The 27,484-nt window shown below is 45.0% G+C and overlaps 1 protein-coding gene across 2 annotated transcripts in view; it reads right to left on the bottom strand.

Moving 5' to 3' along the window:
• Positions 1-27,484, bottom strand: part of tusc3 (tumor suppressor candidate 3) — a 754,082-nt gene that overhangs the window by 493,919 nt on the left and 232,679 nt on the right. For both annotated transcript variants that reach the window (XM_078556286.1, XM_078556336.1), the window contains exon 2: positions 16,000-16,169. In XM_078556286.1, the coding sequence (XP_078412412.1) occupies positions 16,000-16,169 (170 nt within the window). The remainder of the gene's footprint in view (positions 1-15,999; positions 16,170-27,484) is intronic.

The raw sequence follows: 27,484 nt of genomic DNA, 5'->3' as shown, positions 1-27,484 counted from the left end.
AAAAAATTAAGAGATAATGGATTTTTTAAAAAAACATAATGAAAGAAAGAAGAAAGTAGTTTAATTTGTATTATGTCTTTCACAGCCTCAGGATATCCTAAAGTGCTTTACAGCCAATTAAGCATTTGTTGAAATGTAGGACCCAAATTTACAGAAAGTTGGAGAGGGTGCATAGGAGGCCTCAATCAGCCAAAGAGCCCGACCAAGCTGGGTGAAGTGGAGGCCCTGCCAATCTCAATGGCGGAATCTTTTTAAAATAAATGCTGCAGTCTCCTGCCTACACTGGTCCAGATAGGCAGTTTTGTGAGGCACAAAGAGGATTCCTGCCTCTCCTAGTCCACAAGAAAGCCTGAAATATAGAGTTCCGAACCAGGATGGAGCTCCTGGAAGATTTAACCTGATGGGGGAGCTAATGCTGACACCCACCATTGCCCACCCCCTTCTCCTTAAAATCTACCTCTTTAACCAAGCTTTTAGTCACCCGTCCTAACATCTCCTTTTGCTCTGTGCCACATCTGTGATTACACTCATGTGGAGCACCTTGGGAAGCTTTCCTAGTTAAATGTACTATATAAGTGCAAGTTGGTGTTGTATATATATCATATCCCTTTATCAAGATGAGAGATGTTCATTTTGAAGACTTCCCAGTATCAGAATCAATCCCTTCCAAGTCACATTTGTTATTCCCAGGTGCAAAATAAATCTTCCTTTTCTCGGCCTGAATATCATGCCCTCTGTTCAACACAACAACATTGTTTCTCCATTCGCAATCCATGATCTCTCTTTAACGAGACGGAAAACTGATTGCACGCTAACAGCAAAATATTGTGGATGCTGGAAATCTGAAACAAAAACAGAAAATGCTGGAAAAACACAGCAGGTCTGACAGCATCTGTGGAGAGAGGAACAGGGTTAACGTTTTGAGTCTGTATGACCCTTCTTCAGAGCCCAATTATATGGTCCTGGACTCTTGTCAAAATATTGCCTATTAGTGTTAAATTTGGTCAATTTTATACCAAGAATTGTGAAAGAATGCCCCAATTTACCAGACTTATTCTACAACAAGACATTTGCAGTCACAGCTAAAGGAGGCTTCCATTCTTTCAATCTGAGGGGGCTTCAAACCCAGCTCTCAGAGTTAAGGGATCAGTCAATGAATCCACTCAGTCCTTCAACTTCATTTTAATTTTAGGGTCTGAACTCAGGATCTGTGTCATAATGATCAACTGCCCAGAATCTTTGTTTTTTTGGAGGGCAGAGGAAGTTACTTTCTGGTCGCCCAAACCTAAAATACTGAGCTCTCAACTTTCTCCTCTTGACTCAATTCTTGCTGGTACTGAAAATTACTGTAATCTCATTCCACCCCAAAAAGACCATTCTCAAACTTTGTGTTCATTCCAACTACCACTTTACTGCTAACCTCCCTTCGTTGATCCCTTGATCTTCAAAGCGCTCAAAGAAATAATTGCCATTCCAATCCACGGTCACCTTTCCTATCACTCCTTGCTCAAATCCCATTCCATCCCAATAAAGAACTGAGACGACTCTGGTAAATTGCACAGGCATTCTTTGTGGCTACAACCATGGTGCATGATCCCTCCTGTCACACTTGCCTACACTCCCACCATTTCATGGCATTTGCTCGAGTTAACTGCTTCCTCTGGGCATCCACATCTGTGGTGCCATCCTCATAACAGTTCCACTTGTACTTGTTCCAATATAGCATAACTCCTGCAATGTTCTCTTCTCCCACACTTGCAGCTAACTTCAGCACACCCCAAGTTTCCATCAATGCCTGTATATTCCCTACCTACATGGTGTCCCTTGAAAATGTTAACAAATATGGGATCAGCTTCCATATTATGTACAATTTTTATAGCATAGAAACAGGCTGAATAGAATTTAATGCCCTCTCCTGTGCTAAGTTTGGTCATGGCGGCCAGTTAATCGGGTGGATGGATGGTGAGTGAGGACCCAACTATCATTTTGCCTCTGCCATGATTAAGTCCATGGCGGGAAGGTCTGTAAATGGTCTTCCTACCCTGCCGCCAACTAAGGCCTTTAAGTGGGCTATTAATGCCAACTTAAGGGCCTCAATCTGCCGCTGTTGGAATTCAGCCAGAGGCAAGCGAGGGAATCGCCAGGTGAAAAGCCCAAAAAGTAAACCTGTCAGGGTTGCTTGTTGGCTTCCAGGATGGTATCTCATTCAAAGACATTCAATGCCTGATTGAGGGACCCAGCATCGGGAAGGGGGTGGAGGCACTGACTGTCATTCCCCTGTCCTTGTTGTCGACCTACCTCACCCAGTCCCGCAACCACCCTCCCATGACCCCCTGCTGCCATCACTCACCTGAGCCTGGGTCCATCGGTGATCCCGGGCCTCAGGTCGATGTATTATCGGCAACACCCACTGCCTCCCCAATGACGCTGCTGAAGAATCAAGAGCTCTTGTTGAGCGGGATTTCTACTCCTGGGACTTTTGATCCTGGGAAAGGCTCACTGCTGCCTAGTTAAGTGACTGACTGGTACTTCATTCAGCAGGCCTTCCTGAAAAGGCAATGCCGAGTTCTCGCTAGCTCTCCAGCCAATGGGAAAGGCCCTCGTCACCTCTATTAAATACCACCCTCTGTTTGACCCCATTGATCTGTGGCGATGTTTATTCTCCACACAAACCCACGTTACTTCATTTTACCTTATTAGCATACTTTCCCATTCTCCCTCATGTACTTAGCTGGATACCTCTTAAAAGCATCTATGTTACTACCTCATCACTCCTCATGGTAACGAGTTCCACCTTCTCACCATGCTCTGAGTAAAGATGTTATTCCTGAATTTCTTTCAGAAACTCCTGCAACGATGTCTGGGGACTCAGAGGATTGGCTTCTAACAACCATAAATATCTTCCTTTGTGCAAAGTATGACTCCAACCAGTGAAGAATTTGCTCCCCGATTGCCATTGACTTCAATTTTGCCAGGGCTCCTTGATGCCACAGTCAATTGAATGCTGCCTTGATGTCAAGGGCAGTCACTTAAATCTCCCCTCTTGAGTTCAGCTCTTCTGTCTATGCTAGGAGCAAGGAAAGCCATAATGAGGTCAGGAGCTGAGTGGCCTTGCAGAACCCAAATTGAGAATCGGTGAGCAGGTTATTACTGTGTAAGTGCCACTTGATCGTACTGTCGACAACACCTTCCATCACTTTGCTGATGATCAAGAGGAGCTTAAGTTGTAGTTTGGTGACTGAGGGACATTGGTGAGGAGGGAATGAGGTGATCCTTTCAGAGTACAGTCGGGTAAGTGTTTACTATTTTTATCGCTTATAGTTTTTAAGGTCTTATTTTGTGGTTCATCGTTTGTAAGGGCTATATTCTGTAACAACGAGGATCAGGGAAGAAGGGCTCTAAGGTAATTGATATTATTTGATATTAAGTATCTTCCAAAAGATTTAATTTAATTTAAAGGGTTAAGTCATGGCAGGAGAGCTCGAGCCGTGGCGTGTTCCTCCTGCTCTATATGGGAAGCCGGGAACATTTCCAGTGCCTGGGTCCAGCATGTGTGTGGGAAGCATCTTCAGCTGCAGCTCCTGGAAGCCCGGGTTTTAGAGCTGGAGTGGCGACGACGGACACTGAGGAGCATCCGCGAGACAGAGAGTATCGTGGATAGCACATATAGAGAGGTGGTCACACCGCAGGCTAAGAGTCCACAGACAGGAAGGGAATGGGTGATCACTAGACAGAGCAAGAGGACTAGGCAGGCAATGCAGGAATCTCCTGTGGCTATTCCTCTGCAAAACAAATATACCGCTTTGGATACTATTGGGGGAATGGCCTCACAGGGGAAAGCAGCAACAGCCAAATTCGTTGCACCATGGTTAGCTCTGCTGCACAGGGGAGGAGTAAAAAGTGTGGGAATGCAATAGTTATAGGGGATTCAATTGTAGGGGGAATAGATAGGCGTTTCTGTGACCACAAACGAGACTCAGGATGATATCTTGCCTCCCTGGGCTAGGGTTGTCTCAGAGCGGCTACAGAACATTCTGAAGGGGGAGGGCGAACAACCAGTGGTTGTGGTACTCATTGGTACAAACGACGTAGGCAAAAAAAAGGGATGGGCTCCTAAAAGCAGAATATAGGGAGTTAGGAAGTAAGTTGAAAAGTAGGACCTCAAAGGTAGTGATCTCAGGATTACTACCAGTGCCACATGCTAGTCAGAGTAGAAATAGCAGGATATATCGGATGAATATGTGGCTGGAGAGATGGTGGGAGGGGGAAGGTTTCAGATTCCTGGGGAGGCGGGAACAGTACAAACTGGACGGGTTACACCTAGGTAGGACCGGGACCGATGTCCTGGGGGGATATCCGCTAGAGAGGTTGGGGAGGGTTTAAACTAAAATGTCAGGGGGGTGGGAACCTATGCAAGGAGTCAGAGGAGGGGGAATCAAGGACAAGAACAAAAGACAGAAAGGGGAATAAGAAAAGTGATAGGCAGAGAAATACAAATTGGCCAGAAAAAACAACAGACCTGAGGATTGGGAGCAGTTTAGAATTCAGCAAAGGAGGACCAAGGGATTAATTAAGAAGGGGAAAATATAGTACAAGAGTAAGCTTGCGGGGAACATAAAAACTGACTGTAAAAGTTTCTATAGGTATGTGAAGAAAAAAAGATTGGTTAAGACAAATGTAGGTCCCTAACAGTCAGAAACAGGGGAATTTATAATGGGGAACAAAGAATTGGCTGACCAACTAAATACATACTTTGGTTCTGTCTTCACAAAGGAGACACAAATAACATACCAGAAATGTTGGGGAACACAGGGTTTAGTAAGAAATCAGGATTAGTAGGGAAATTGATGGGATTGAAGACCGATAAATCCCCAGGGTCTGATAATGCACATCCCAGGGTACTGAAGGAAGTGGCCCTAGAAATAGTGGATGCATTGGTGCTCATCTACCGAGATTCTATAGACTCTGGAACAGTTCCTACAGATTGGAGGGTAACTAATTTAACCACACTATTTAAAAAGGGAGGTAGAGAGAGAACAGGGAATTATAGACCAGTCAGCCTGACGTTGGTAGTGGGGAAAATTCTAGAGTCCATTATAAAAGATTTAATAGCTGAGCACTTGGAAAACAGTGGCAGAATCGGACAGAGTCAGCATGGATTTACGAAAGGGAAATCATGCTTGACAAATCTACTGGATTTTTTCGAGGATGTAACCAGTAGAGTTGATGAGGGGGAGCCAGTGGATGTGGTTTATTTGGACTTTCAGAAGGTTATTGACAAAGTCCCACATAAGAGATTGGCGTGTAAAATTAAAGCACATGGGATTGGGGGTAGTGTATTGAGATGGATAGAAAACTGGTTGGCAGACAGGAAACAAAGAGTAGGAATAAACGAGTCTTTTTCCGAATGGCAGGCAGTGACTAGTGGGGTACCACAGGGATCGGTGCTGGGACCCCAGCTATTCACAATATATATTAATGATTTAGATGAGGGAACTAAATGTAATATCTCCAAATTTGCAGATGACACAAAGCTGGGTGGGAGGTTGAGCTGTGAGGAGGATGCAGAGATGCTTCAGTGTGATTTGGACAAGCTGAGTGAGTGGGCAAATGCATGGCAGGTGCAGTATTATGTGGATAAATTTGAGGATATCCACTTTGGTGGCAAAAACAGGAAGGCAGATTATTATCTGAATGGCTATAAATTGAGAGAGGGGAATGTGCAACGAGACCTGGGTGTCCTCGTACACCAGTCGCTGAAGGTAAGCATGCAAGTGCAGCAGGTGGTAAAGAAGGAAAATGGTATGTTGGCCTTCATAGGGAGAGGATTCGAGTACAGGAGCAGGGAGGTCTTGCTGCAATTATACAGGGCCTTAGTGAGACCACACCTGGAATATTGTGTGCAGTTTTGGTCCCTCTATCTGAGGAAGGATGTTCTTGCTATAGAGGGAGTGCAGCGAAGTTTTACCAGACTGATTCCTGGGATGGCGGGACTGACATATGAGAAGAGATTGAGTCGGTTAGGATTATATTGGCTGGAGTTCAGAAGAATGAGGGGGATCTCATAGAAACCTATAAAATTCTAACAGGACTAGACAGGGTAGATGCAGGAAGGATATTCCCGATGGTGGGGGAGTCCAGAACCAGGGGTCACCGTCTGAGGATACGGGGTAGACCATTTAGGACTGAGGTGAGGAGAAATTTCTTCACCTAGAGAGTGGTGAGCCTGTGGAATTCGCTGCCACAGAAAGTAGTTGAAGCCAAAACATTGTATCTTTTCAAGAAGGAGTTAGATATAGCTCTTGGGGCGAAAGGGATCAAAGGGTATAGGGAGAAAACGGGAGCAGGCTATTGAGTTGGATTATCAGCCGTGATCATAATGAATGGCTGAGCAGGCTCGAAGAGCCAAATGGCCTACTCCTGCTCCTATTTTCTATGTTTCTATGTTACCTGCAAGCTGCAGGGATGCCTTGTTCTTCTTCTGCTGTGGCCCTCACAGTCCACACTAGCACACCAGAACTAGAACATACAGATCAGGTTTGCAGTTGGCTTTTTAACCCATTTCTCATGTACTCCTGGAGGGGAAAAACAAATATGTCTTTCACCCAGAATCTGCTTTCTTTCAACTCAGGCCATTTCCACAGTCTGAGATACAATTCAACAGGAGATGGTTCCTGCTGAGATGTGGTAATCAGTCTCCATTATCTCTGCAACAACAGGAGATTAAAGTTCAGTTCTTTGCATTGCATCTCTCCTTTTCAAGTGTCTCTGTTTAAAGTACGCCTTGACACCTTGTTTAGGTGCGATATTCCTTGTTCCCTCCGAAATAGTCGGTCAAGTACAATCCACAGGAATTTTCCAGAAAGTGGTGACTTTACATTCTCAGCCAGCTTTTACTTGTATGTCTTTTTTAAAAAAAACACATATCTTCGTTAAAAAGTTCAATATGCCGGGAAGTAATTTGGGGCTATGATCCGCTGCCATGATAGTGACAATTTCATGCCTCTGTGCTGCTTGAGTGGGCAGATTAGCTACAGGCCCGACTCCAAGCATGTCAATGTAGCAGCACCTGAATTGTCTCAGTTGTGGAAGAATGCTCACTTCATATAAGGTTTCTGTAATGCATGGCCGCTTTCCTCCCTCCCATCCCCAGATGTGCTTGAGCACTACCATCACACTGTGCTGCCTTGCACCCCACACCCCCCCACCCCAACTGCAGTGCAGCCCTTGCCCTTGACAGTGCATCAGCCAGCTGGGAAAAAGCGACTTGCCTGCACCCTTGTCTGAATGTGCAGCGCCTCTTCCTTAAAGTCAAACAGGCGACCCTCGTGAGCACTGCACTGTTAGTGTGCACTCACCTCCAAGTTTCCCTCGCAATTCAGCTCGCAAGGTGCACAGCTTTTAGATGCTGTTGTGAAACACGTCAGCGTGTAATCACACCAACGTGCCTGGATGGTTCAGCGTGGGGGGATGATTCCGGCAGGCAGGCAAGATGATGAGATGCAAAAACATTGAAATTAGGTTCCCGATGTTGGACACCATTGACCCGTGCAGTGGACGATTGTAAACTGGTTTCACGACATTGTGATACCAACTTTTGCTCTTCTTGCCATATAGTCCACCCATACCGATGCCAACGGGGACGGAAAATTCCAGCATTTGACTTTGCCTGCCCTTTCCTTGGCTGTCACTTGCCTACACTGTAATTCTACTCTAAACATCTACTTTAGATTAGCTATGGAAAAGAGCAAAGAATAACCGTGAGTAAAATTAATTAACTGGGGGATGGCTCACTTCAATGGGGTGAGAACGGATCTGGGCCCAGGTAAATTGGAATCAAAGATTGGTAGGCAAAACTGTAATTCAACAATAGGCTGTCTATAAAGAGACCATTTGGGCAGCATCGGGGTATATTTCCATGAGGGAGAAAGGTGGAACAAACAAAGCCAGAGCAGCCTGGGTGACAAAAGAGATACAGAGTAGGATGATGTGGAAAAAGGGGTACAAAGGGCAAATGTCAGGTTAATAATACAACTGAGAACCAGGCTAAATATAGAAAATTCAGAGAGGGAAGTGAAAAAGGAAATAGGAGTAGCCAAGAGAGAGTATGAGGAGGGACTAGCAACTAACATAAAAAGGTATCCAAAAGTCTTCCACTGACATATAAATAGTAAATGGGTGGGTGGTAAAAAGAGAAATACAGCTGTTTAAGAACCAAATAAGAGATTTATACATGGAGGCAGAGGGCATAACCGAGGTACTAAATGAGTCCTTTGCATCTGTCTTTACCAAGGAATCATAAAAAGGAGGTAGGTGAGACATTGCATGGGCTAAAATTTGACAAAGAGCAGATATTAGATAAGTTTGGCTGCACTTAAAGTTGAAAGGAACAGATCAGATGCATCCAAGGATACCGAAAAGAGTAAGGCTAGAAATTGCAGAGGTACTGGCCTTAAATTTACAACCTTCCTTCGATGCAGGGGTGGTACCAAAGGATTGGAGAATTGCAAATATTACCTCCCCACTCAAAAAAGGGCGTAAGCATAAGCCAGACAACCAAGGTCAGTCAGTTTAACCACATTGGTAGGAATAGCTTTGGAAGTGGTAACCTAGGACAAAATTGACAGTCACTTGGGCAAATATAGATCAAATTAAGGGAAGCCTTAATTTCCTTTATTTGTTAAGGGCAAATCATCTTAACTGATTTGATTGAGTTTTTTGATGAGATAACCGAGATGGTTAAAGGGGGTAATGTGGTTAATGTGATGTATATGGATTTGCAAAGGCATTTGATAAAGTGCCAAGTAACAGGCCTGTCAACAAAGGTGAAGCTCATGGAAATAAAGGTATAGTGGCAGCAGGGATATGAAGTTGAATTTCTGACATGAAACAGAGAATAGTGGTGAACTATTGTTTTTTAGACTGGAGGAAGGATATAGTGGGGTTCCCCAGGAGTTGGAAACAGGACCATTGCTTTTCTTGAGCTATACTAATGACCTAAACTTGGGTGTGCAGGATGCAATTTCAAAATCTGCGTATAACTCAAAACTTGAAAGTATTGTGAACTTTGAGGAGTATACTGTTAGACATTAAGAGGACATAGAAAGGCTGATGAAATGGGTGGACATGTGGCAGTTGAAATTTAATGCAAAGAAATGTGAAGTGATACAATTGGTCAGAAGAATGAGGAAAGGCAGTATAAAATAAAGTGGATGCTGGGCTATAGGGACCTGAAGGGATATGTGCACAAATCATTGAAGGTGGTCAGTCAGATTGAGAAAGTAGTTAGTATAGCATATAGGATCCAGGGCTTTATAAATAGAGGCAGAGAGCCGGATGTTTGCTAATGAGGTGGGAAGCTTGAGCTGGGAAATTTTCCAACTTGGCAGACCTGTCTCCATATAAATGGCCCCGGCACACACTGTTTTCATTCTGGGAAGCAGGGTCGAGATCCGTAGATCGGATGCACCAAGAAGGTGGGTAAGTGTCGAAGCGATCTGGTTAGAAGGCCCTCCTCGGTTCTCTAGGACTCCTTCCCAGTTGTATTAAAGACTGTTAGGCCCTCTAACCCTCACCCCTTACATCCCTTCACCCCTCACTTACTCCCTATTCCCCCCACGCATTGCAAGACATTTTCATGCCCCCAATGCCCTAACCCAGTCTATACTATGTACAGAACGACTGAATTATATAATAAAGGTGGCAATTCTTGAAATGCTCATGAAAAAAATGCATTCAAAAGAAAACTGCTTTGAAGAAAATTGCTGCTCTTACGACCATATAAAAGTGCCGATCAGGCACTGCTAGTCATAGTTTCGTCAATAGGAGTTTTACCCCATTTCATATCTCCTAATCTTGTCCAAATAGACATGGAGGGGGCATGGAGGTAGCATTGGAGATGGCATGAGGAGTGGGTGGGGACGGGGAGAGGGGGTGTGAGGGGTGAGGGTTCGAGGGCCTAACAGCCTTTAAAACAACAGGGTAAAGTCCCAGTGTGTTGTTATGTTGGTTGTGACTGCCTAAGGAGTGACTGCAGGGACATAGATGTGTCTGAGTAATAACTGGTTTGTTGGATTAACATAACTATATAGATATACAAAACTACAGGTGTTACTCAGTCTAAGCCATGTGCTATGGTGTAGCCATTAGTAAGCTGAGCAGTTGATTTTTTCTGCCTTTCTCTCTGTCTCCATATCTCCTATGGAGCTCTTTTGGGGGTTTTCAACTGTCTTACCGAAGTCTTCAGTTTTGGTGCATTTTTTCAGGTGAGGCTTGCAAAAATTTCTTTTTGGTAGTTGATTCTTGGAGATTTTGAGGTCCTTCACAGCTGCCAGTATGTTGTAAGATCTCACTTCTGCCACCATGTTATATGTTGGGAACTGGCTAAGGAACGATTGCAGAGACACAGCTATAACTATGTAACAATATAGAGACATACAAGACTATAGCGTTACTCAATCTAAGCCATGAGTTTCTTCCTTCTGAACTTTTAGTCATGTATCGCTCTTACATCAACATGTGGGCTGTACTGTTTCTCCAGTCCCACACATTTACCCTTTCAGCCCTGAACACCCTAATACTACACAGAGAACTGAGCTGGGCCTTCTAACCAGACCACCTCAGCACTCCCCCACCTCCATGGCCATAGCCGAACTGCTTCTGGGGTCAGCAGGGCCGACTCAATCCTACCTCCACCCACCAGAGCAAAAATGTTGCATGCTGGGGTCATTTATATTGAGATGGGTTTGCTGAGTCAGGAAATTTCCCAACTCGAGCTTCCCACCTCATTAGTGAAAATCCGGCCCATAGAGTACAAAAAGAAGTTACGATGAAACTTTATAAAACACTAGTTGAGACTTAACTGGAGTATTGTGTCCAATTCTGGGCACCATGCTTTAGGAAGGATGTGAAGGCATTGAAGAGGGTACAGAAAAGATTTACAGAAATGATTCTGAGGATGAGAGACTTCAGTTATGTGGATAGATTAGCAAAACCAGGACTGTTCTCCTCATGAAGAGAAGGTCCAAAGGAAATTTGATACAGCTGTTCAAAATCATGAGAGGCCTCACTTAGTAGATAGGGAGAAACTACTCCCATTGGTGAAAGGGTTGAGAACCAGAGGATGCCGATTTAAGGTGATCGGCAAAAAAACCAGAGGCAACATGAGGAAAAATAACTTAATGTAGCATGCGGTTAGGATCTGGAATACACTGCCTGAGAGTGTGGTGGAGGCAAATTCAATCTTTGCATTCAAAAGGCAATTGACTAATTATCTAAAGACAAAAGATTTGCAGGGTTATAGGGAAAAAACGAGAGAGTGGGACTAACTGAGTTGCTCTCGCAGAAAGCCTGAATGGACAAGATGGAACAAATGGCTCCTTCTGCCCTGGAAACAATCTATGATTCTATGGCTTTTGGTTCTCACCTAGGATCCCCATTGACACTATGATGCTCCTTGGAATCTGTGAGATATTTACTTGATAATGTTCTGGTGTTAACTTGGAATGCTGTCTGATGTTTTCTTATTTGTATATTTATGACTATTGCGGTGTACCCAGTTTACGTATACCGCCACAGGGAGGCACTACATAGGGCTGGCTGATGGAAAGACAATGGCAGGGAAAGGTTTACATATTTGGCTCCCTTTTTCACAATATTAGTACAATTAGTCAGAGGTGAGAGGTGGAAGCAAAAGGTGGCAAGCAGACTACTATGTAAGTTGGGTACCCCGCGGTCCCAGGCTAAATTACAGGTGACTCGGAGGAGGCCTGGCTGCCAGACGCATGACATGCAGGCCCACTGGTGTGTGGTTACGCCCTGGTGTCCACGGAGCAGACCCCCAGCTATGGGTAAATAGCCTCACTGCCTTGTGGGTCTCAGGAGAGAAGAAGGCTAAGGGAGTAAACCCAGCCAGGTAATCCAGAGTGGAGTCCCACGGACATCAGTCATTTATCAGGCAGCTTTCTGGCAACTTCTGCAGAAGAGCTGGAAACAAACAGTACTAGTTTTATCCTTTCCTTTGGACAATCCAACAATGCCAAGGGGGGGTGGGGGGAGGGGGTGTCCTCATGCTTGAACAGCTCAGGGTGTCCATATCAATTGCCCAGGCCTGCACCCCAGAGACGATACTCCAGCTTAGTGGTTTACGTTGTCACAACACAGGAAGCAACAGTTACCGATTGTAAGTTCTCACTTGATTGTCATAAAGGATGAGCGCCAGGAGTTATTTCTGACAGTGGGAGAAATCATTGCGTCTTACTGGCTACTTACCACCCGCCCCAAGCTTGGCAGCCCCAGTCAGTTAGGTGCTGTCCTGCCATGGCCTGCTTGCCTCAATGGGTGCTTGGAGCTTAGAGAGTCATCTCTTGACAGGCAGATTGCTAATCTATGCAACAGGCAAGGCAAGCTCAACAAAGAACACACTAGTTTTTCACATCACAAGCTGGAACATAAGGACCGCATGTCCTGGCCTTACCAATGACCTTCTGTAGGTTGATGATACACATAATACAGCTGTGTTCAAGAAAGAACTTACAAGGCTCAAAGTGAACATTTCTGCACTGCAAGAAACTAGGCTCGCTTTTTTTTTCTGGTAGAGGAAAGCCCAAGAGGCAACATGTGAGCATGGAGTGGGTTTAATGGTAAAAAAAAACATGCTACTTGCATGATTGAACCCCTCTGCAAAAGGTTCAGAGAGACGTATTACTCTTCGTTTGTTAACAAGCTTGGGCCCAGTTAACCTCCTGTGCATCTATACCCAGACACTCAACTCCACCCCAGATGTCAAGGACCAGTTCTATTAGACACTTGATGCTGACATCAGTAGGATTCCCAGCACCGAGGAACTGTATCTTCTAGGCGACTTCAATGCAAGGATGGGTCCCAACTACAAAGCTTGGCACTGGGCACCAGGAAATTGGCAAGGTGAACAAAAATGGACAGAGGCTGCTGGAGCTATGCTGTTACCATGGAATATGTGTGATGAACAGCTACTTCCAAACTAAGCTGTAGCACAAGGTGTCCTGGAGACATCCAAGATCATGCCACTGGCACCAGCTAGAGCTTATCATCACCAGGCATACCACCCTCAACAGTGTCGTCATCACCTGTAGCTATTACAGTGCTGACTGTGACACTGACCATTTCCTGGCATATAGCAAGGTCAGGCTGCAGCCAAGGAAGCTCCAAGAACAAAGGTCGTCCTCAGATCAACACTTGCTGTACCACTGGTCCAGAAAGGGCCCATGAGTTCCTCAACATCCTCAATCAGGCTCTTTCAGACAACAACGCCAAAGTGCAGTGTCAAAGTGGGCTCAGCTGCGTGTCACCAACTATAACACTGCACCCTCTGCGTACGGGAAAATAAATCACAGGAATGCTAACTGATTTGAGGCTTATTGGACTAAAATGGAGTCTTTCTGCAACCAAAAGGAAAGCGCTCATGAATTACAAGTCCCCTGCAAACAAATGGCAGAGCTGCCAGAATTAGCAGCCTGCTCAACACTGCAGCACACAATATTGATTGAAACTCTGCAACAGCATGCAATCTGCTGCTGAATCCAGGGATGCTAGAGAGGTTTATGAAGGAATTAAGAAAGCAACGGGCCCAGTAGCAACCAAATCAGCTCCTTTGAAGAAAAACAAAGGGGTGATCTTCACTAAGACTAGTAAGCATATGGGAAGGTAGGCGGAGCATTGCCTCAAACTCTATGCAACAGAGAACTTTGTCACTGAAGAAGCCCTTTGCACCATTCCAGACTCTCCTGTCATGGAGGAGCTGGATAGTAAGCCCACCATAGTAGAGCTCCACAAGGCCATTGACCCACCTTGCCTGTGGTAAAGCCCTGGGAAATGATTTATTCCACCTGAAATCATCAAAAGTGGAAAACCGACACTGCTGCAGCATCTCCATGAGCTTCAGTGTCTCTGCTGGAAGGAAGGATCTATGCCTCAAGACATGAGTGACACAAACTTGGTTGTTACAAGTAAGCTTCAGTACGTAATGCCAGCACGGCGTCATCAGCAAACAGTAACTCACAGACTAGGACTTTACACACTTTGTTCTTGACATGCAAGTTGAACAACTTGCCGTCAGCCCTCATTTGACCGTTATATGAGTCGCTGAAAGCGTACAATAGCAGCATGGACAGGAATATGCCAAAGAGCGTTAGCGTCAGGACGCAGCCCTGCTTTACCCCACTATTGATCGTGAAGGCGTCTGGTGTTGCTCCAGTGTAACTAACAAAAGCATGTGCGTTCTCGTGGAAAAAATGAAATGATGCCCAGGAGTCCAGGAGCCCAGCCTATTTTCAGGAGCAGTTTGAAGAATCCGTCTGTGCTGACAAGATCGAAGGCCTTAGTGAGGTCTAAGAAACAATGTAGAGTGGTCTGCGCTGTTCGCAGCACTTTAACTGTAACTGCCAAAGTGAGAACATCATTGTCGACTGTTGATCTGCCAGAAGCCGCACTGAAGCTCAGGATAAGTGCATGAAGCCAGGATCAGCAATCTGGTCAGAGCAATGCGAGCAAAGACCTTTCCCACTGTACTTAACAAGGAAATGCCTCGGTAATTGCAGTCAACCTCGGGCCAAAACTATTCATTTCTGCCAGCTGTGGAAGGTATTGTCACTCGGCCTCTAAACCCACAACAGATGATGTTCAATACAGAAGTGACATAAACCCTGAGCACAGTCCATCATCTTCTGAGACGGGCGGACGCATACATTGATAACTATTAAACATCATGTTTCATGGCTCTACTGCACATTCTCTCAGCTTACTAATGTGATGCCAGCATACTGCAGTTTATCTGCAGCACACTGTTAATGCTGACCTGGTCTGAATTTTTGATCCTTAGGATTCCCTCAAAAGAACGATAATTAGGTTTGTTTATTGATACTGCCACATTATAAGGGAAAAAAGCCTTAAACAATGTGCTACTATGTAAACTTCTTGTTCAATACTCCAAATTTGTTGCATTAGAGTACTACAATATTTACCACTATCACTCATTCACCTGAGGACTCAAAGTTTGGAAAAAGCTAAAATGTATAATTGTACTTCTGGTTATTCTACCACAGTTCAAGTGAATAGTACAAAATGTTAGTAGTTTATTGTATAGAAATTCTAATGTTAACACTGAGCTTGCTTTTAGAAAGAATTTGGCACTTCTTAGGCACCCTGCTAGATGAAGAGCATTGTAATGCTGGTGCATTTATCTCAGAAAGATGGAAGAGTGGCAGTATTCCTATATTTGCACAATGAAAGTGCACTCCCTAGCTGACAACTAGGCTGTGTTAAAATCCACAATCAGACTGCCTCTTCTGGATGAGTAAGAATATCACTGAATGAAGAACAGTGAGGATAAAGTTTTTAAAAGAGGCAATAAAGGAGAAAACCTAATATAAACAAATTAGCATAAGATATAATGTTGGGTTCAAGCCTCCACTGTATTCATCCTTTTCCAAGGAACTATAATTATTTCTGAATAAATCATAACGCTTATACAGGCATTTATACATTAAGCAGTAAGTTAACTAAGATTTATTAAATAAGAGTAAAATCTAAGTGTTCTTATGAGTAATGAATGGGTTATTTTGAATGCTGCTTTGTGCACTAAAAATGCTTAAATAGCATATATTAATACCAAGAAAGCTTGAGTTCTAATGAGAAAAATATTGTATTGATCTAGATTAAAAAATCTGACTAAATCACATTTGATAGGGTAATCGTAATCATATCTTGGAGGTATATATGGAAACAATTGGCCTGTCTTCATTTTGTGCAGTCATATGGTACATTCCAATCATAAATTTTAAATGTTCATTTTCTGTATTATAAGCCATTCAAATGTTATGCGGATAGTAAAGTGGAGTTAAATAAAGATATCATAACATTGATGGAATGCAGTGTATTTAAAGTTTGTACCTCACCCCACAAAATTTTCCATCCTACCCAGTCATTTTTATGGTAGAAGATGTATCAATGTTTATTTCTTACCTGCAGACAGAACATTGTCTCTGGGGCTGAAGAGCAGTGAACATCACAATTACAGAGTAATTTCGAGGAGGGGCCTTCACAAACCTTCGGAATTTGTCACCATTCATTCGAATGACTGAACGTCTGGAGCTCCATTCCATTAGTTGCTCCACCTTTTCTGCCAGAAGGTTCTGAAGTACAAAAGAAAATAATGAGGATTAGACAGGAAAATCACACACATCAATTACATGACAGTCATAAAATACTCACTGTAGAATGTACAACAGTCAAAATGGTGAAGGAAGCAATTTAGTCAAAAGTCTATGAATATAATTGTTAAAAATAAATTCCAGAAAGCATCAAATGTTTGCCCTCTAATCTACACGTTTTACAATAGAGGTGTAGGGAAATAATCGTTAACTACCCGCCTCATTATGTACTATGATAAGAGGCTTTAGGAGCACATAAACAGACCGGTGAAATGAACAGACATATGACAGATTAAATTGAATGCAGAGAAGTGTGAAGCAATACAATTTGGTAGGAAGAATGGGAAGAGGTAACATAAATTGTTACAATTTTAAAGGGGGTGAAGAAACAGAGAGGCCTGGGGGCCTACGTACACAAATCTTTGAAACTAGCAGAACAGGTTGAGAAAATTCCTGAAAATGCAAATCGGATCCTCGGCTTTAATGATAGAGGCATAGAGTACAATGTAAGAAAAAATTCATTCACAGGATGTGGGCTTCGCTGGCTGGGCCAGCATTTATTGCCCATCCCTAGTTGTCCTTGAGAAGGTGGTGGTGAGCTGCCTTCTTGAACCACTGCAGTCCATGTGGTGTAGCTACACCCACAGTGCTGTTAGGAAGGGAGTTCCAGGGTTGTGACCCAGCGATAGTGAAGGAACAATGATATATTTCCAAGTCAGGATGGTGAGTGGCTTGGAGGGGAACTTGCAGGTGGTGACGTTCCCATCTATCTGCTGCCCTTGTCCTTCTAGACGGTAGTGGTCGTGAGTTTGGAAGGTGCTGTCGAAGGAGCCTTGGTGAATTCCTGCAGTGCATCTTGTAGATGGTACACACTGATGCTACTGTCTGTCGGTGCTGGAGGGAGTGAATGTTTGTGGATGTGGTCAATCAAGTGGGCTGCTTTGTCCTGGACAGTGTCAAGCTTCTCGAGTGTTGAGGGAGCTGCACTCATCCAGGCAAATGGGGAGTATACCATCACACTCCTGACTTGTGCCTTATCGATGGTGGACTGGCCTTGGGGAGTCAGGAGGTGAGTTACTCGTCATATTATTCCTAGCCTCTGACCTGGTTCTTGTAGCCACAGTATTTATGTGGCTAGCCTAGTTCAGTTTCTGGTCAATGTTAACACCCAGGATGTTGATAGTGGGATTCAGTGATGGTAATGCCATTGACATCAAGGGGCGATGGCTGGATTCTCTCCTGTTGGAGATGGTCATTGCAAGAAGTTTTGCTGAATCTTCATAAAACACTGGTTAGGCGTCAGCTGGAATATTGTGTTCAACTTTGGGCCATGCTCAGAGCCAATGACAGCTCAACTCAGACCAGCCTCCTGGTCAGACAGAAGGTCCTGGCATCACTTGAGCCTGAAGAAAGTTGCATGTGACTGTATTTTGTCTTTTTATTTCAGTATTATTAAATCCTTCACTTTAGGACGGCTCTCAAGGCCTTGGAGAGAATGCAGAAAATGTTATTTTATATTTGTTCATGGGGTGCGGGTGTCGCTGGCAGGGCCCATCCCTAATTATCCTTGAATTGAGTAACTTGCTCGGCTGTTTCAAAGGGCAGTTAAGAGTTCTGGAATTACATGTAGGCCAACCCAGGTAAGGATGGCAGATTTCCTTCTCTGAAGGACATTAGTGAACCAATTTTTATAACAATCAACGGTGGTTTCATGGTCATAATTACTGAGGCTGGCTTTCAATTCCAGATTCTTTTAATTAATTGAATTAATTAATGACTTAAGTATAAATTCAATCAGCTGCCATGGTGGGATATGAACTCATGTCCCCAAAGCATTAGCCCGGGCCCCCTACCAGTCCAGTAGCATTATCACTATGCTACCATCTCCCTTAATTATTAGAATGGTACCAAGGATGGGGGATTTCTGTTATGTGGAGAAGCTGGGGTTGTTCTCCTTAGAGTAGTGAAGTTTAATAGGAGTTTTGATAGAGGGGCAAAGCAACCCGCTTGATTGGCACCCCATCCACCACCTTAAACATTCACTCACTCCACTACCAACAAACACTGGCAGCAGTGTGTGGCATTTGATAGAGTAAATAAGGAGAAACGATTTCGAGTGGCAGAAGGTCAGTAATCAGAGGTCACAGAATTAAGATGACCAGCAACAAAAAACAGATAACATGAGGGAACATTACAGGCCGATTAGCCTGACCTCAGTCGTTGGTAAGATTTTAGAGTCCATTATTAAGGATGAGATTTCAGAATACTTGGAAGTGCATGGTAAAATCGGGCAAAGTCAGCATGGTTTCATCAAGGGGAGGTCATGCCTGACAAATCTGTTAGAATTCTTTGAGGAAGTAACGATTAGGTTAGACAAAGGAGAGCCAATGGATGTTATCTACTTGGACTTCCAGAAGGCCTTTGACAAGGTGCCGTACAGGAGGCTGCTCAGTAAGATAAGAGCCCATGATGTTAGAGGCAAGGTACTAGCATGGATAGAAGATTGGCTGTCTGGCAGGAGGCAGAGAGTGGGAATAAGGGGGTCCTTCTCAGGATGGCGGCCGGTGACTAGTGGAGTTCCGCAGGGGTCAGTGTTGGGACCACAACTTTTCACTTTATACATTAATAATCAAGAAGAAGGAACTGAGGGCATCCTGGCTAAGTTCGCAGATGATACAATGATAGGTGGAGGGACAGGTAGTATTGAGGAGGCGGGGAGGCTGCAGAAGGATTTGGATAGGTTAGGAGAATGGGCAAAGAACTGGCAGATGGAATACAACGTGGGGAAGTGTGAGGTCATGCACTTTGGTAGGAAGAATAGAATTTCTAAATGGGGAGAGAATTCAGAAATCTGGAGTGCAAAGGGACTTGGGAGTCCTAGTCCAGGATTCTCTTAAGGTTAACTTGCAGGTTGAGTCGGTAGTTAGGAAGGTAAATGCAATGTTGGCATTTATTTCGAGAGGACTAGAATATAAAAGCAGGGATGTGCTTCTGAGGCTTTATAAGGCTCTGGTCAGACCACATTTAGAATATTGTGAGCAATTTTGGGCCCCGTATCTCAGGAAGGATGTGCTGGCCCTGGAGAGGGTCCAGAGGAGGTTCACGAGAATGATCCCAGGAATGAAAGGCTTAACATATGAGGAATGTTTGAGGACTCTGGGTCTATACTCGATGGAGTTTAGAAGGATGAGGGGGGATCTGATTGAAACTTACAGAATACTGAAAGGCCTGGATAGAGTGGACGTGGGGAAGATGTTTCCGTTAGTAGGAGAGACTAGGACCCGAGGGCACAGCCTCAGAGTAAAGGGAAGACCTTTTAGAACAGAGATGAGGAGAAACTTCTTTAGCCAAAGAGTGGTGAATCTATGGAATTCATTGCCACAGAAGGCTGTGGAGGCCAGGTCATTGAGTGTATTTAAGACCGAGATAGATAGGTTCTTGATTGGTAAGGGGATCAAAGGTTACGGGGAGAAGGCGGGAGAATGGGGTTGAGAAACTTATCAGCCATGATTGAATGGCGGAGCAGACCCAATGGGCCGAATGGCCTAATTTCTGCTCCTATGTCTTTTTGTTTACATAGCAAGCTGTTGTGATCTGAAATGCACTGCCCAAGAGCCACGTATTCAAATTTGCTGATGACACAAATAGGCAGCATTGCAAGAAATGCAGATAGAAGCCAGATACTACAGAGATTTTGATAGATTAAGTGAATGGGTAAAAGTGCAAGAAATGGATTGCAACCAATTTGCAAATGTGAGGTCATCCATGTTGGACCTAAAAAGGATAAAACTGGGCACATTCTAATGGTGAAATATAGAAACAACAGAGGTCCAAACAGACTTGGGGAGGTCCAGATATATAGATTGTTAAAATGCCATGAACAGGTACAAAAAATAATCAAAAAGGCTAATGGAATTTTTTTAATTCATTAATGGGATGTGGGTGTTGCTAGCTAGGCCAGCATTTAATGCCCATCCCTAATTACCCTTGAGACGGTAGTGGTGAGCTGCCTTCATGAACCACTGCAGTCCACATGTTGTAGGAACACCCACAGTGCTCTTAGGAAGGGTGTCCCAGGCTTTTGACCCAGTGACAATGAAGAAACGGCGATATAGTTCCAAATCAGGATGGTGTGAGACTTGGAGGGGAACTTGCAGGTGGTGGTGTTCCCATACATCTGCTGTCCTTGTCCTTCTAAATGGTAGAGGTTGCAGGTTTGGAAGCAGCTGTCGAAGGGGCCTTGGTGAGTTGCTGCAGTGCATCTCGCAAATGCCACACACTGCTGCCAGTGTTTGTTGGTAGTGGAGGGAGTGAATGGTTAAGGTGATGAATGGGGTGCCAATCAAGCGGGTTGCTTTGCCCTGGATGGCATTGTGCTTCTTGAGTGTTGTTGGAGCTGCAGACATCCAGGTAAGTGAAGAATACTCATCACACTCCTGCCTTGGGCCTTATAGATGGCAGACAGGCTTTGGGGAGTGTGAAAGTGAATTACCCTCTGCAGAATTCCCAGCTTCTGACCTGCTCTTGAAATATTTATATGGCTGGTTCAGTTCTGTTTCCAGCCAATTGTAGCCCCACAGAGGTTGATAGTGGAGGATTCAGCGATGGTAATGCCATCGAAATGGAGCTGATTTGATTCTCTCTTGTTGGAGATGGTCATTGCCGGCACTTGTGTGGCACGAATGTTACTTGCCACTTTTCAGCCCAAGCCTGAATATTGTCCAGGACTTGCAGCATATGGACATGACTGCTTCAGTGTCTGAGGAGTCATGAATGGAGTTGAACATTGTGTAATCATTCACGAACATCCCCACTTATGACCTTATGATGGAGACTACCCTGAGAACTAACGCAGCAATATCCTGGGACTGAGACGATGAATGACCTCCTACAACCACAAATGCATTCCTTTATGCAAGGTATGACTCCAACCAGTGGAGAATACTGGCCTTTTGATCTAGAGGATAGAATACAAGAGGGCAGAAGTCATGCTTCAAGGGCTCTACAAAGTGCTGGTTAGACCATGCCTGGGACACTGACAGAGCTCTGGTCACACACCTAAGGAAAAATGTATTGGCCTTTGAGGGAGTGCAGTTTGGTATACTGCCCCGGTACCCGAACAATGGGTATATGGAGTTAGGTCACAGATCAGCCATGATCTCATCAACAAGCTCGAGGATCTAAATAAGAACATAAGGAAAAAGAGCAGGAGTAGTCCATTTGGCCGCTGAGCCTGCTCTGCCATTCAACAAGGTCATGGTTGATCTGATTGTGGCTTTAACTCCACTTTCCTGCCTGCCCTCAATAACCCTTGACATACTTCTGTTCTTAAGTCCTTGTGAAAGGTGGAAATAGATTCAATAGCAACATTCCAAACAAGGATTGGATAAATACTTGAAGGGAAAAAATTAAAAGGATATGTGAAAAGAGGTTAGTGAGATTAATTGAATAGAGCCGACACAGGTACACAAACATGAACATACAAACATATGAATTACAAGAGGAGTAGACCACTAGGCCCCTTGAGCCTCTTCTGCCATTCAATAAGATCATGGCTGATCTGATTGTAACCTCAAATCCACACTCCCACCTACCCCTGATAACTTCTGCCCCCTTGCTTATCAAGAATTTATCTAGCTCTGCTTGAAAATATTCAAAGACTCTGCTTCTACACCTTTTGAGGAAGAGAGTTTCAAAGGCTCATGATCCTCTGAGAGAAAAAAATTTCCTCAACTCTGTCTTAAATGGGCAACCCCTTACTTTAAACAGTGACCTCTAGTTCTAGATTCTACCAATCAGAGTCAACTTGCCAACCAATCAGCACTCTCTTCTCATGCAGTATAAATAGTTGTTCCCTTTATATTTGTATTCTTGTGAATTGTCCTGATGAGTGCAAGATGAAAAGCTTTGGCAACATCTCTTATTTTCAGCAGTACTCAAGTTCTGTACTACGATACGACTCATTGTGTGAAAAGTCAAGTATACAAGTAATTTAGTGAGAATTAGAATATTCCAGTTCCTTTATAAAGTTTGTCTAAGGTATGACTAGAACATCATTCTCCTGAATTCAGGGTTCCTTCACTGTCCAAAAGCAGAACTTTATAAAATAAATTATTTGAATGCAGAATGAAGCTCTCTGCTTTGTTTAAAATATGATCAGTAGATTGGTTTTGCCTATTGGCTGTGAAAATAAACAAGTTCTATTTCTATTACATCAGATTCATAGTTCACATTTGACCAAAACATAAGATAATTCCCCCTGCCTACCACCACCCCACCCTGAACGCCCAATAACCCCAAGGTACAAACATATTTCGTATTTTGATTGGAAGAGTTAAGTGGAGTACCAGATAAATATCCATTAAATTGCGTACTTCTGCTTGTCATTGTTAACTCTGAAATTAGTATGTTACTGAGCACACCTGAGAGCAGTTGGCAATCTGATGTTAGAAGGGGTTTGCATTCAACATACCTGGCAGTGAGACCTAGGTGGCCGGGTATATAGATGCCACAAGCTTCCGCACCAAAGCGGACAGAGTTCTTATTTAAAGTGGGAATTTTAATTGATAGTTTTGCAAATCAAACCCTGCTTGAGTTGAGGAAGGGGTCAGAAATCAGACTTTGGGCTGAATTTAATTCCTGCAATGCGGGACTCTGCAGCAAACCTGGCAGTAGGCGCAAATATGTAACGGAATGGATGCAGCTGATCAAACATAAGGCAGCTGGCTAATTAACACGATGGTGGCCTGGGGTCCATCCAATCCTGTCATGGGGCGGGGGGGGAGGGGGAGTGGGGGAGAGAGGCACTGATTTCAGCAACATCTAACAGAAGACAGGCGTTGGGACCATCTATAAATAGCTGGATAACCTGCATGAAGTGGTCCTTTAATCTATAGGCCTGCATGAGAAACAGTGCTTATGACCCCACTTGCTGCACGGAAGACCACTCAACAGCTCTGGCCCAACTGAGAACACAAGCGGTGGACCAGAAGGCTGCTGCCAACATACCCGAGGGAAGACACAGGATGGCCCCACAGTTTAGTGATGCCTCCTTGCAGGTTCTCCTCCAGCTTGCATTGGAAAGGTGGGAGTTACCCTTCCCAAGGGACAGACCCTCCCATCTGACCAATGCCTGGACCGATAGCAGTGGAGGCCAGTAGTTATGGAGTCCAACAACACTCTTGGGTGCAATGCTGCAAACAGTTCGATGACCTCATCAGCTCCATCAGGGCATTCTTACTTACTGCACTAATTGTTGAGGCTACAATTGCCAAAGCAGGATGATTTGCCACATAGGGAAGGATTGATCAGACGGGCCCTGGCATTGGGGTGTGCCAGCACAGCTGCCTGATGATGATGCATTGGCGCACCTGGGTGGCAGGCACCCAACTATCATTGGCAGTGCTCCTTATATCCCATGAGAGTTGACATATTGGAGAGACATCTGGGAGCCACCATCCCGGTCCAGCAAGATGCAATTAGTATTTGCATTTAACTGATCTTTGTGTGGAAACCCAGTGTTTTTCCTTATGCCTGCAGGATAAAGTCAGGAGAGGGTGAAGAACAATGGTGGAAGTGGCTGACATTCATTTGCTGATGACTGCAGAGTAGAAGGCCCTCCAACTGGATGGAGCACAGGATAGTCGGGCAACCTCACATAGCAAAATAGAGCCACAAGGGAGGAGAGTGACGAGGTTTCAAGCTCACGTGTCCATCGCTGGACAATAAGATATCCATAGCAGGCATGGATTGGAAGAGGAATTGTTAAGGCTTTACCCTTAACTGTTGGTGTTCTCTCATGCAAGTTTCCATACCCCAGAAGGATGGGAAGCCACAGACACCAAGGCCCTGCTGTCCACCTCTGAGGAGGAGGAGGAGGAGTATTTGTCAGAGGGTGCAGCATCACATCATTCCCTCCTACCCTCCATTAGCACAAATACTCTCACTTCAGTGAACATACATTTGCGACTAGATTCAGGGTCACAAGTTGGTGAGCACAGCATAGACATGCCAGAGCAACTGACGAAGGTTGTGACAGCCAAAGCCACTGACATTTGGAGGGCTGTTGGAGGCCAGGCCCATGCTAAGCCCCAGGATAATGATGGGTCTTTGGTGTGGGCCACACACAACCTGTTGGAGTTGCAGTGCCAGGAAGCAGAAGATCTGAGGGAGCTGCCAGAGGGCATGCAAATTCAAATGCGGATGATGGAGGATGCACCAGGCCATGTATCAGGTGTGTTACGCATGGCTTCCTCCATTGAGAGGTTGGTGACCTCCTTGGAGAGCCAGGTCCAACAGACCAGTTGTTGGATGCCAGAGATACATGCAGCCCTACATGCCATCACCTTGTCCATGAACTCAGAGAAGGGGAGGAAGCACCTGGAGTTCCCTCCAGTTGCTCCTCCATCTCTGGTATGCAGGGAGATGCCGTTGTGCATTGTGAGAGAGGAGGATTCTCTTTCAGGGAACTCTTCATGCAAATAAGTGCTCCTCAACTTCTCTGCTAATGTACCCAGGACCTCCAGACCACCACCAAGGAGGGGTCCTGCAACTGTGTGGAAGCCCCTCAGCATGCCAGGGTCCTCCAGGCCTCAGGCAGCCAAAGATGGCCACAAAAGTCATCCCAGGCCATGAGGCAGCCCAATCAGCACAAAAACAGAATTACCTGGAAAAACTCAGCAGGTCTGGCAGCATCGGCGGAGAAGAAAAGAGTTGACGTTTCGAGTCCTCATGACCCTTCAACAGAACAGAACCTGCTGAGTTTTTCCAGGTAATTCTGTTTTTGTTTTGGATTTCCAGCATCCGCAGTAGTTTTTTGTTTTTAGCCCAATCAGCAGCCTGCCTCCACTCTAGCTGCAAAAGTAGGGGTCACACCCCATATAAGCACTTGTAAGCACGTTAAGAAGAGCATATTGATGCACCAGGGACTCACGGATGTCAAATGGTTGCACATGTTAAAGATTAATAGTTTCATTTCAATAAATTGCTTTTATGTTTTAGGACATGGATTGACGATGGAGTGAATGGTGGTTTATCAGATGGAAAGTATACCCTTGCACCTTCAGTTGCATGCCTGTGTGGGGGCAGGCAGAGTTTCTTATCCTCCTCAGATGTGGCATTGCTGAGGCTGGGCACTAAGTGATCGTGAGTAATAAGCAGCAGGAGATGTCATCTCAACATGGAGATGAGGCTTTATCAGACAGGCATTCCAAGGGCATCTAAGGTTGCAGGAAAGGGTGTGAATTAAAATCTCCTGAGCCTCCCTTGCATGTCTCCCAATTGCTCTCGCTTCCAGTGCAGGGGGATAATCATGCTGTCCTGCCTGCTCTGCTCTTTCCTCCCCATTCTCCTCATCTGATGAGGAGTGATGCACACCTATATCCTCCTGATGCAAAGCCTCCCCGCTCTGCAGTGCTAGGTTGTGAAGAGCACAGCAGGTGACAATGATACAGGAAACCCTCGCTGAGACATAAGCAGTGCTCCACTGAATTGGTCTAGGTGATGGAATCTCACCTTTAGGAGGCCAATCCCCTGCTCGATTGTGGCTCGGGTCAACATGGCAGGCGTTTTAATGTTTCTCGGTTTCAATGTGAGGGTTTCTCAGTGGAGCCAGCAGCCATGTCTTGAGTGGATAATCCTTGTTCCTCAGGGTCCATCCATGAAAATGCGCAGCGATGGAACAGCTGTAGTACCTACACTAGTGAAGTATACATGCGTCATGATGAACTGGACACGTCCCTGTAGAGTCCACTTTTAGTGATTGCAGACCAGTTGAACATTGAATGAATGGAACGTGTTCCTGTTTATAAAGACAGAGTTTTGATGGCCACATAGATACAATCGATTACACCTTGCACTTTAAATCCATCAATGGCCCAGAAGTTGATGGAACTCAGACTGGCTGTCAGGGTCAGCCTGGTTGTGCATGAACTCTCCGGCCCATTTTAATAATACATTGGCAACCTCATTAATGCAGCAATGAGCTGCTGCCTGGGAGACCCAACACATATCCCTGTTGAATCCCTGGAAGGAGACAAATATGTGGAAGTTCAAAACAATGGTGACCTTCAATGCCATTGGAATTGGGTGTCCACCAAGTCCCATAGGTCGCAGCTCACCCTGAAGCATTGTGCACTGTTAGGTGACAGCCTCCCTTGATGCCGTAGTATTTATTGGCGCTCCAACATCTGGAGGCATTTAGGCAAACCCAGAGAGGTTTGGGCCACGGTTGGCCCATCTTGGCGTGGCATCTGCTGTCAACAGCCTTCTGCGACTTGCCCAGTGAGAGGCTGGCCCTCTTGCTGCTGCAGTGGTGCCTTTAGCACCTGGTCCACCCTCCCTCTGCAACACTCTCCTCCACAGGGGTCCAGGAGTGGGTGGCTAAAACCCAGGCCTGTTGATATCCCCCTTTATCACACGCAGCTCTTGGGAGAAAGTACTCCTGGGTCCCTGGTCTTCTCACTCCCTCTCAAACCTGCAGCAGCGAGCCTCTGATTTCCCTATTAAGAGGCTATGATCTTAATCGCAACACAAGAACGCAATAAATAGGAGCAGGGGTGGACCATAGGGCCCATCAAGCTGCTCCGCCATTCAATACAATCATGGCTGATCCTGGGCTTCCACTCCATTTTCCTGCCCGTTCCCCATATCCCTTAATTCCCTGAGAGACCAAAAATCTGTCTATCCCAGCCTTAAACGATGGAGCATCCACAACCCTCTGGGGTAGCGAATTCCAAAGATTCACAACCCCGTTTGAGTGAAGTAATTTCTCCTCGTCTCAGTCCTAAGTGAACAGCCTCTTATCCTGAGACTGTGACCCTGTGTTTTAGACTTCCCAGAAACCTCAGCTCCTCAGAGCTGACCCACTGGTTCTTGCCCATCAGCTATTAAGAGCTGACCTACTGGCTCTTGTCCTTCAATTAGAGGCCTCGTGTCTCGTTTTGGCAAAGCTTCCACCCCCCTTTCTTCCACTTATCCAAAGCCAGCTTTGAGAGGACCGACTTCCATGAGCATACTTGAAGCCTTGCCTGGGTACAGCCAGCTTTAAGCAGTCGGGGCTCTGACGACTGCGATTCCCGTGCGACGCTTTTGAATTTGGAACGTTAAAATAAATCATTTTCGACTGCCTTTAAATGAGAGTTGATTACCCACACAACTAGCACAATTTACTTCCCTCTGCTGGTAGCATGAGAACCCGTATCACACCGTCAGGCAGTTCAAGCATGTCCTACTCTGACTCTTTGCATTCCCTAACCCCTCTTGAAGTCCACTCACATGAGCCACATTAAATTCCACGC

The sequence above is a fragment of the Cetorhinus maximus genome, chromosome 1 (assembly GCF_964194155.1).
Source record: "Cetorhinus maximus chromosome 1, sCetMax3.hap1.1, whole genome shotgun sequence".
NCBI lineage: Eukaryota > Metazoa > Chordata > Chondrichthyes > Lamniformes > Cetorhinidae > Cetorhinus > Cetorhinus maximus.
Note: the sequence above shows the minus strand (reverse complement) of the source record. Positions and strands in the feature narration are given on the sequence as shown.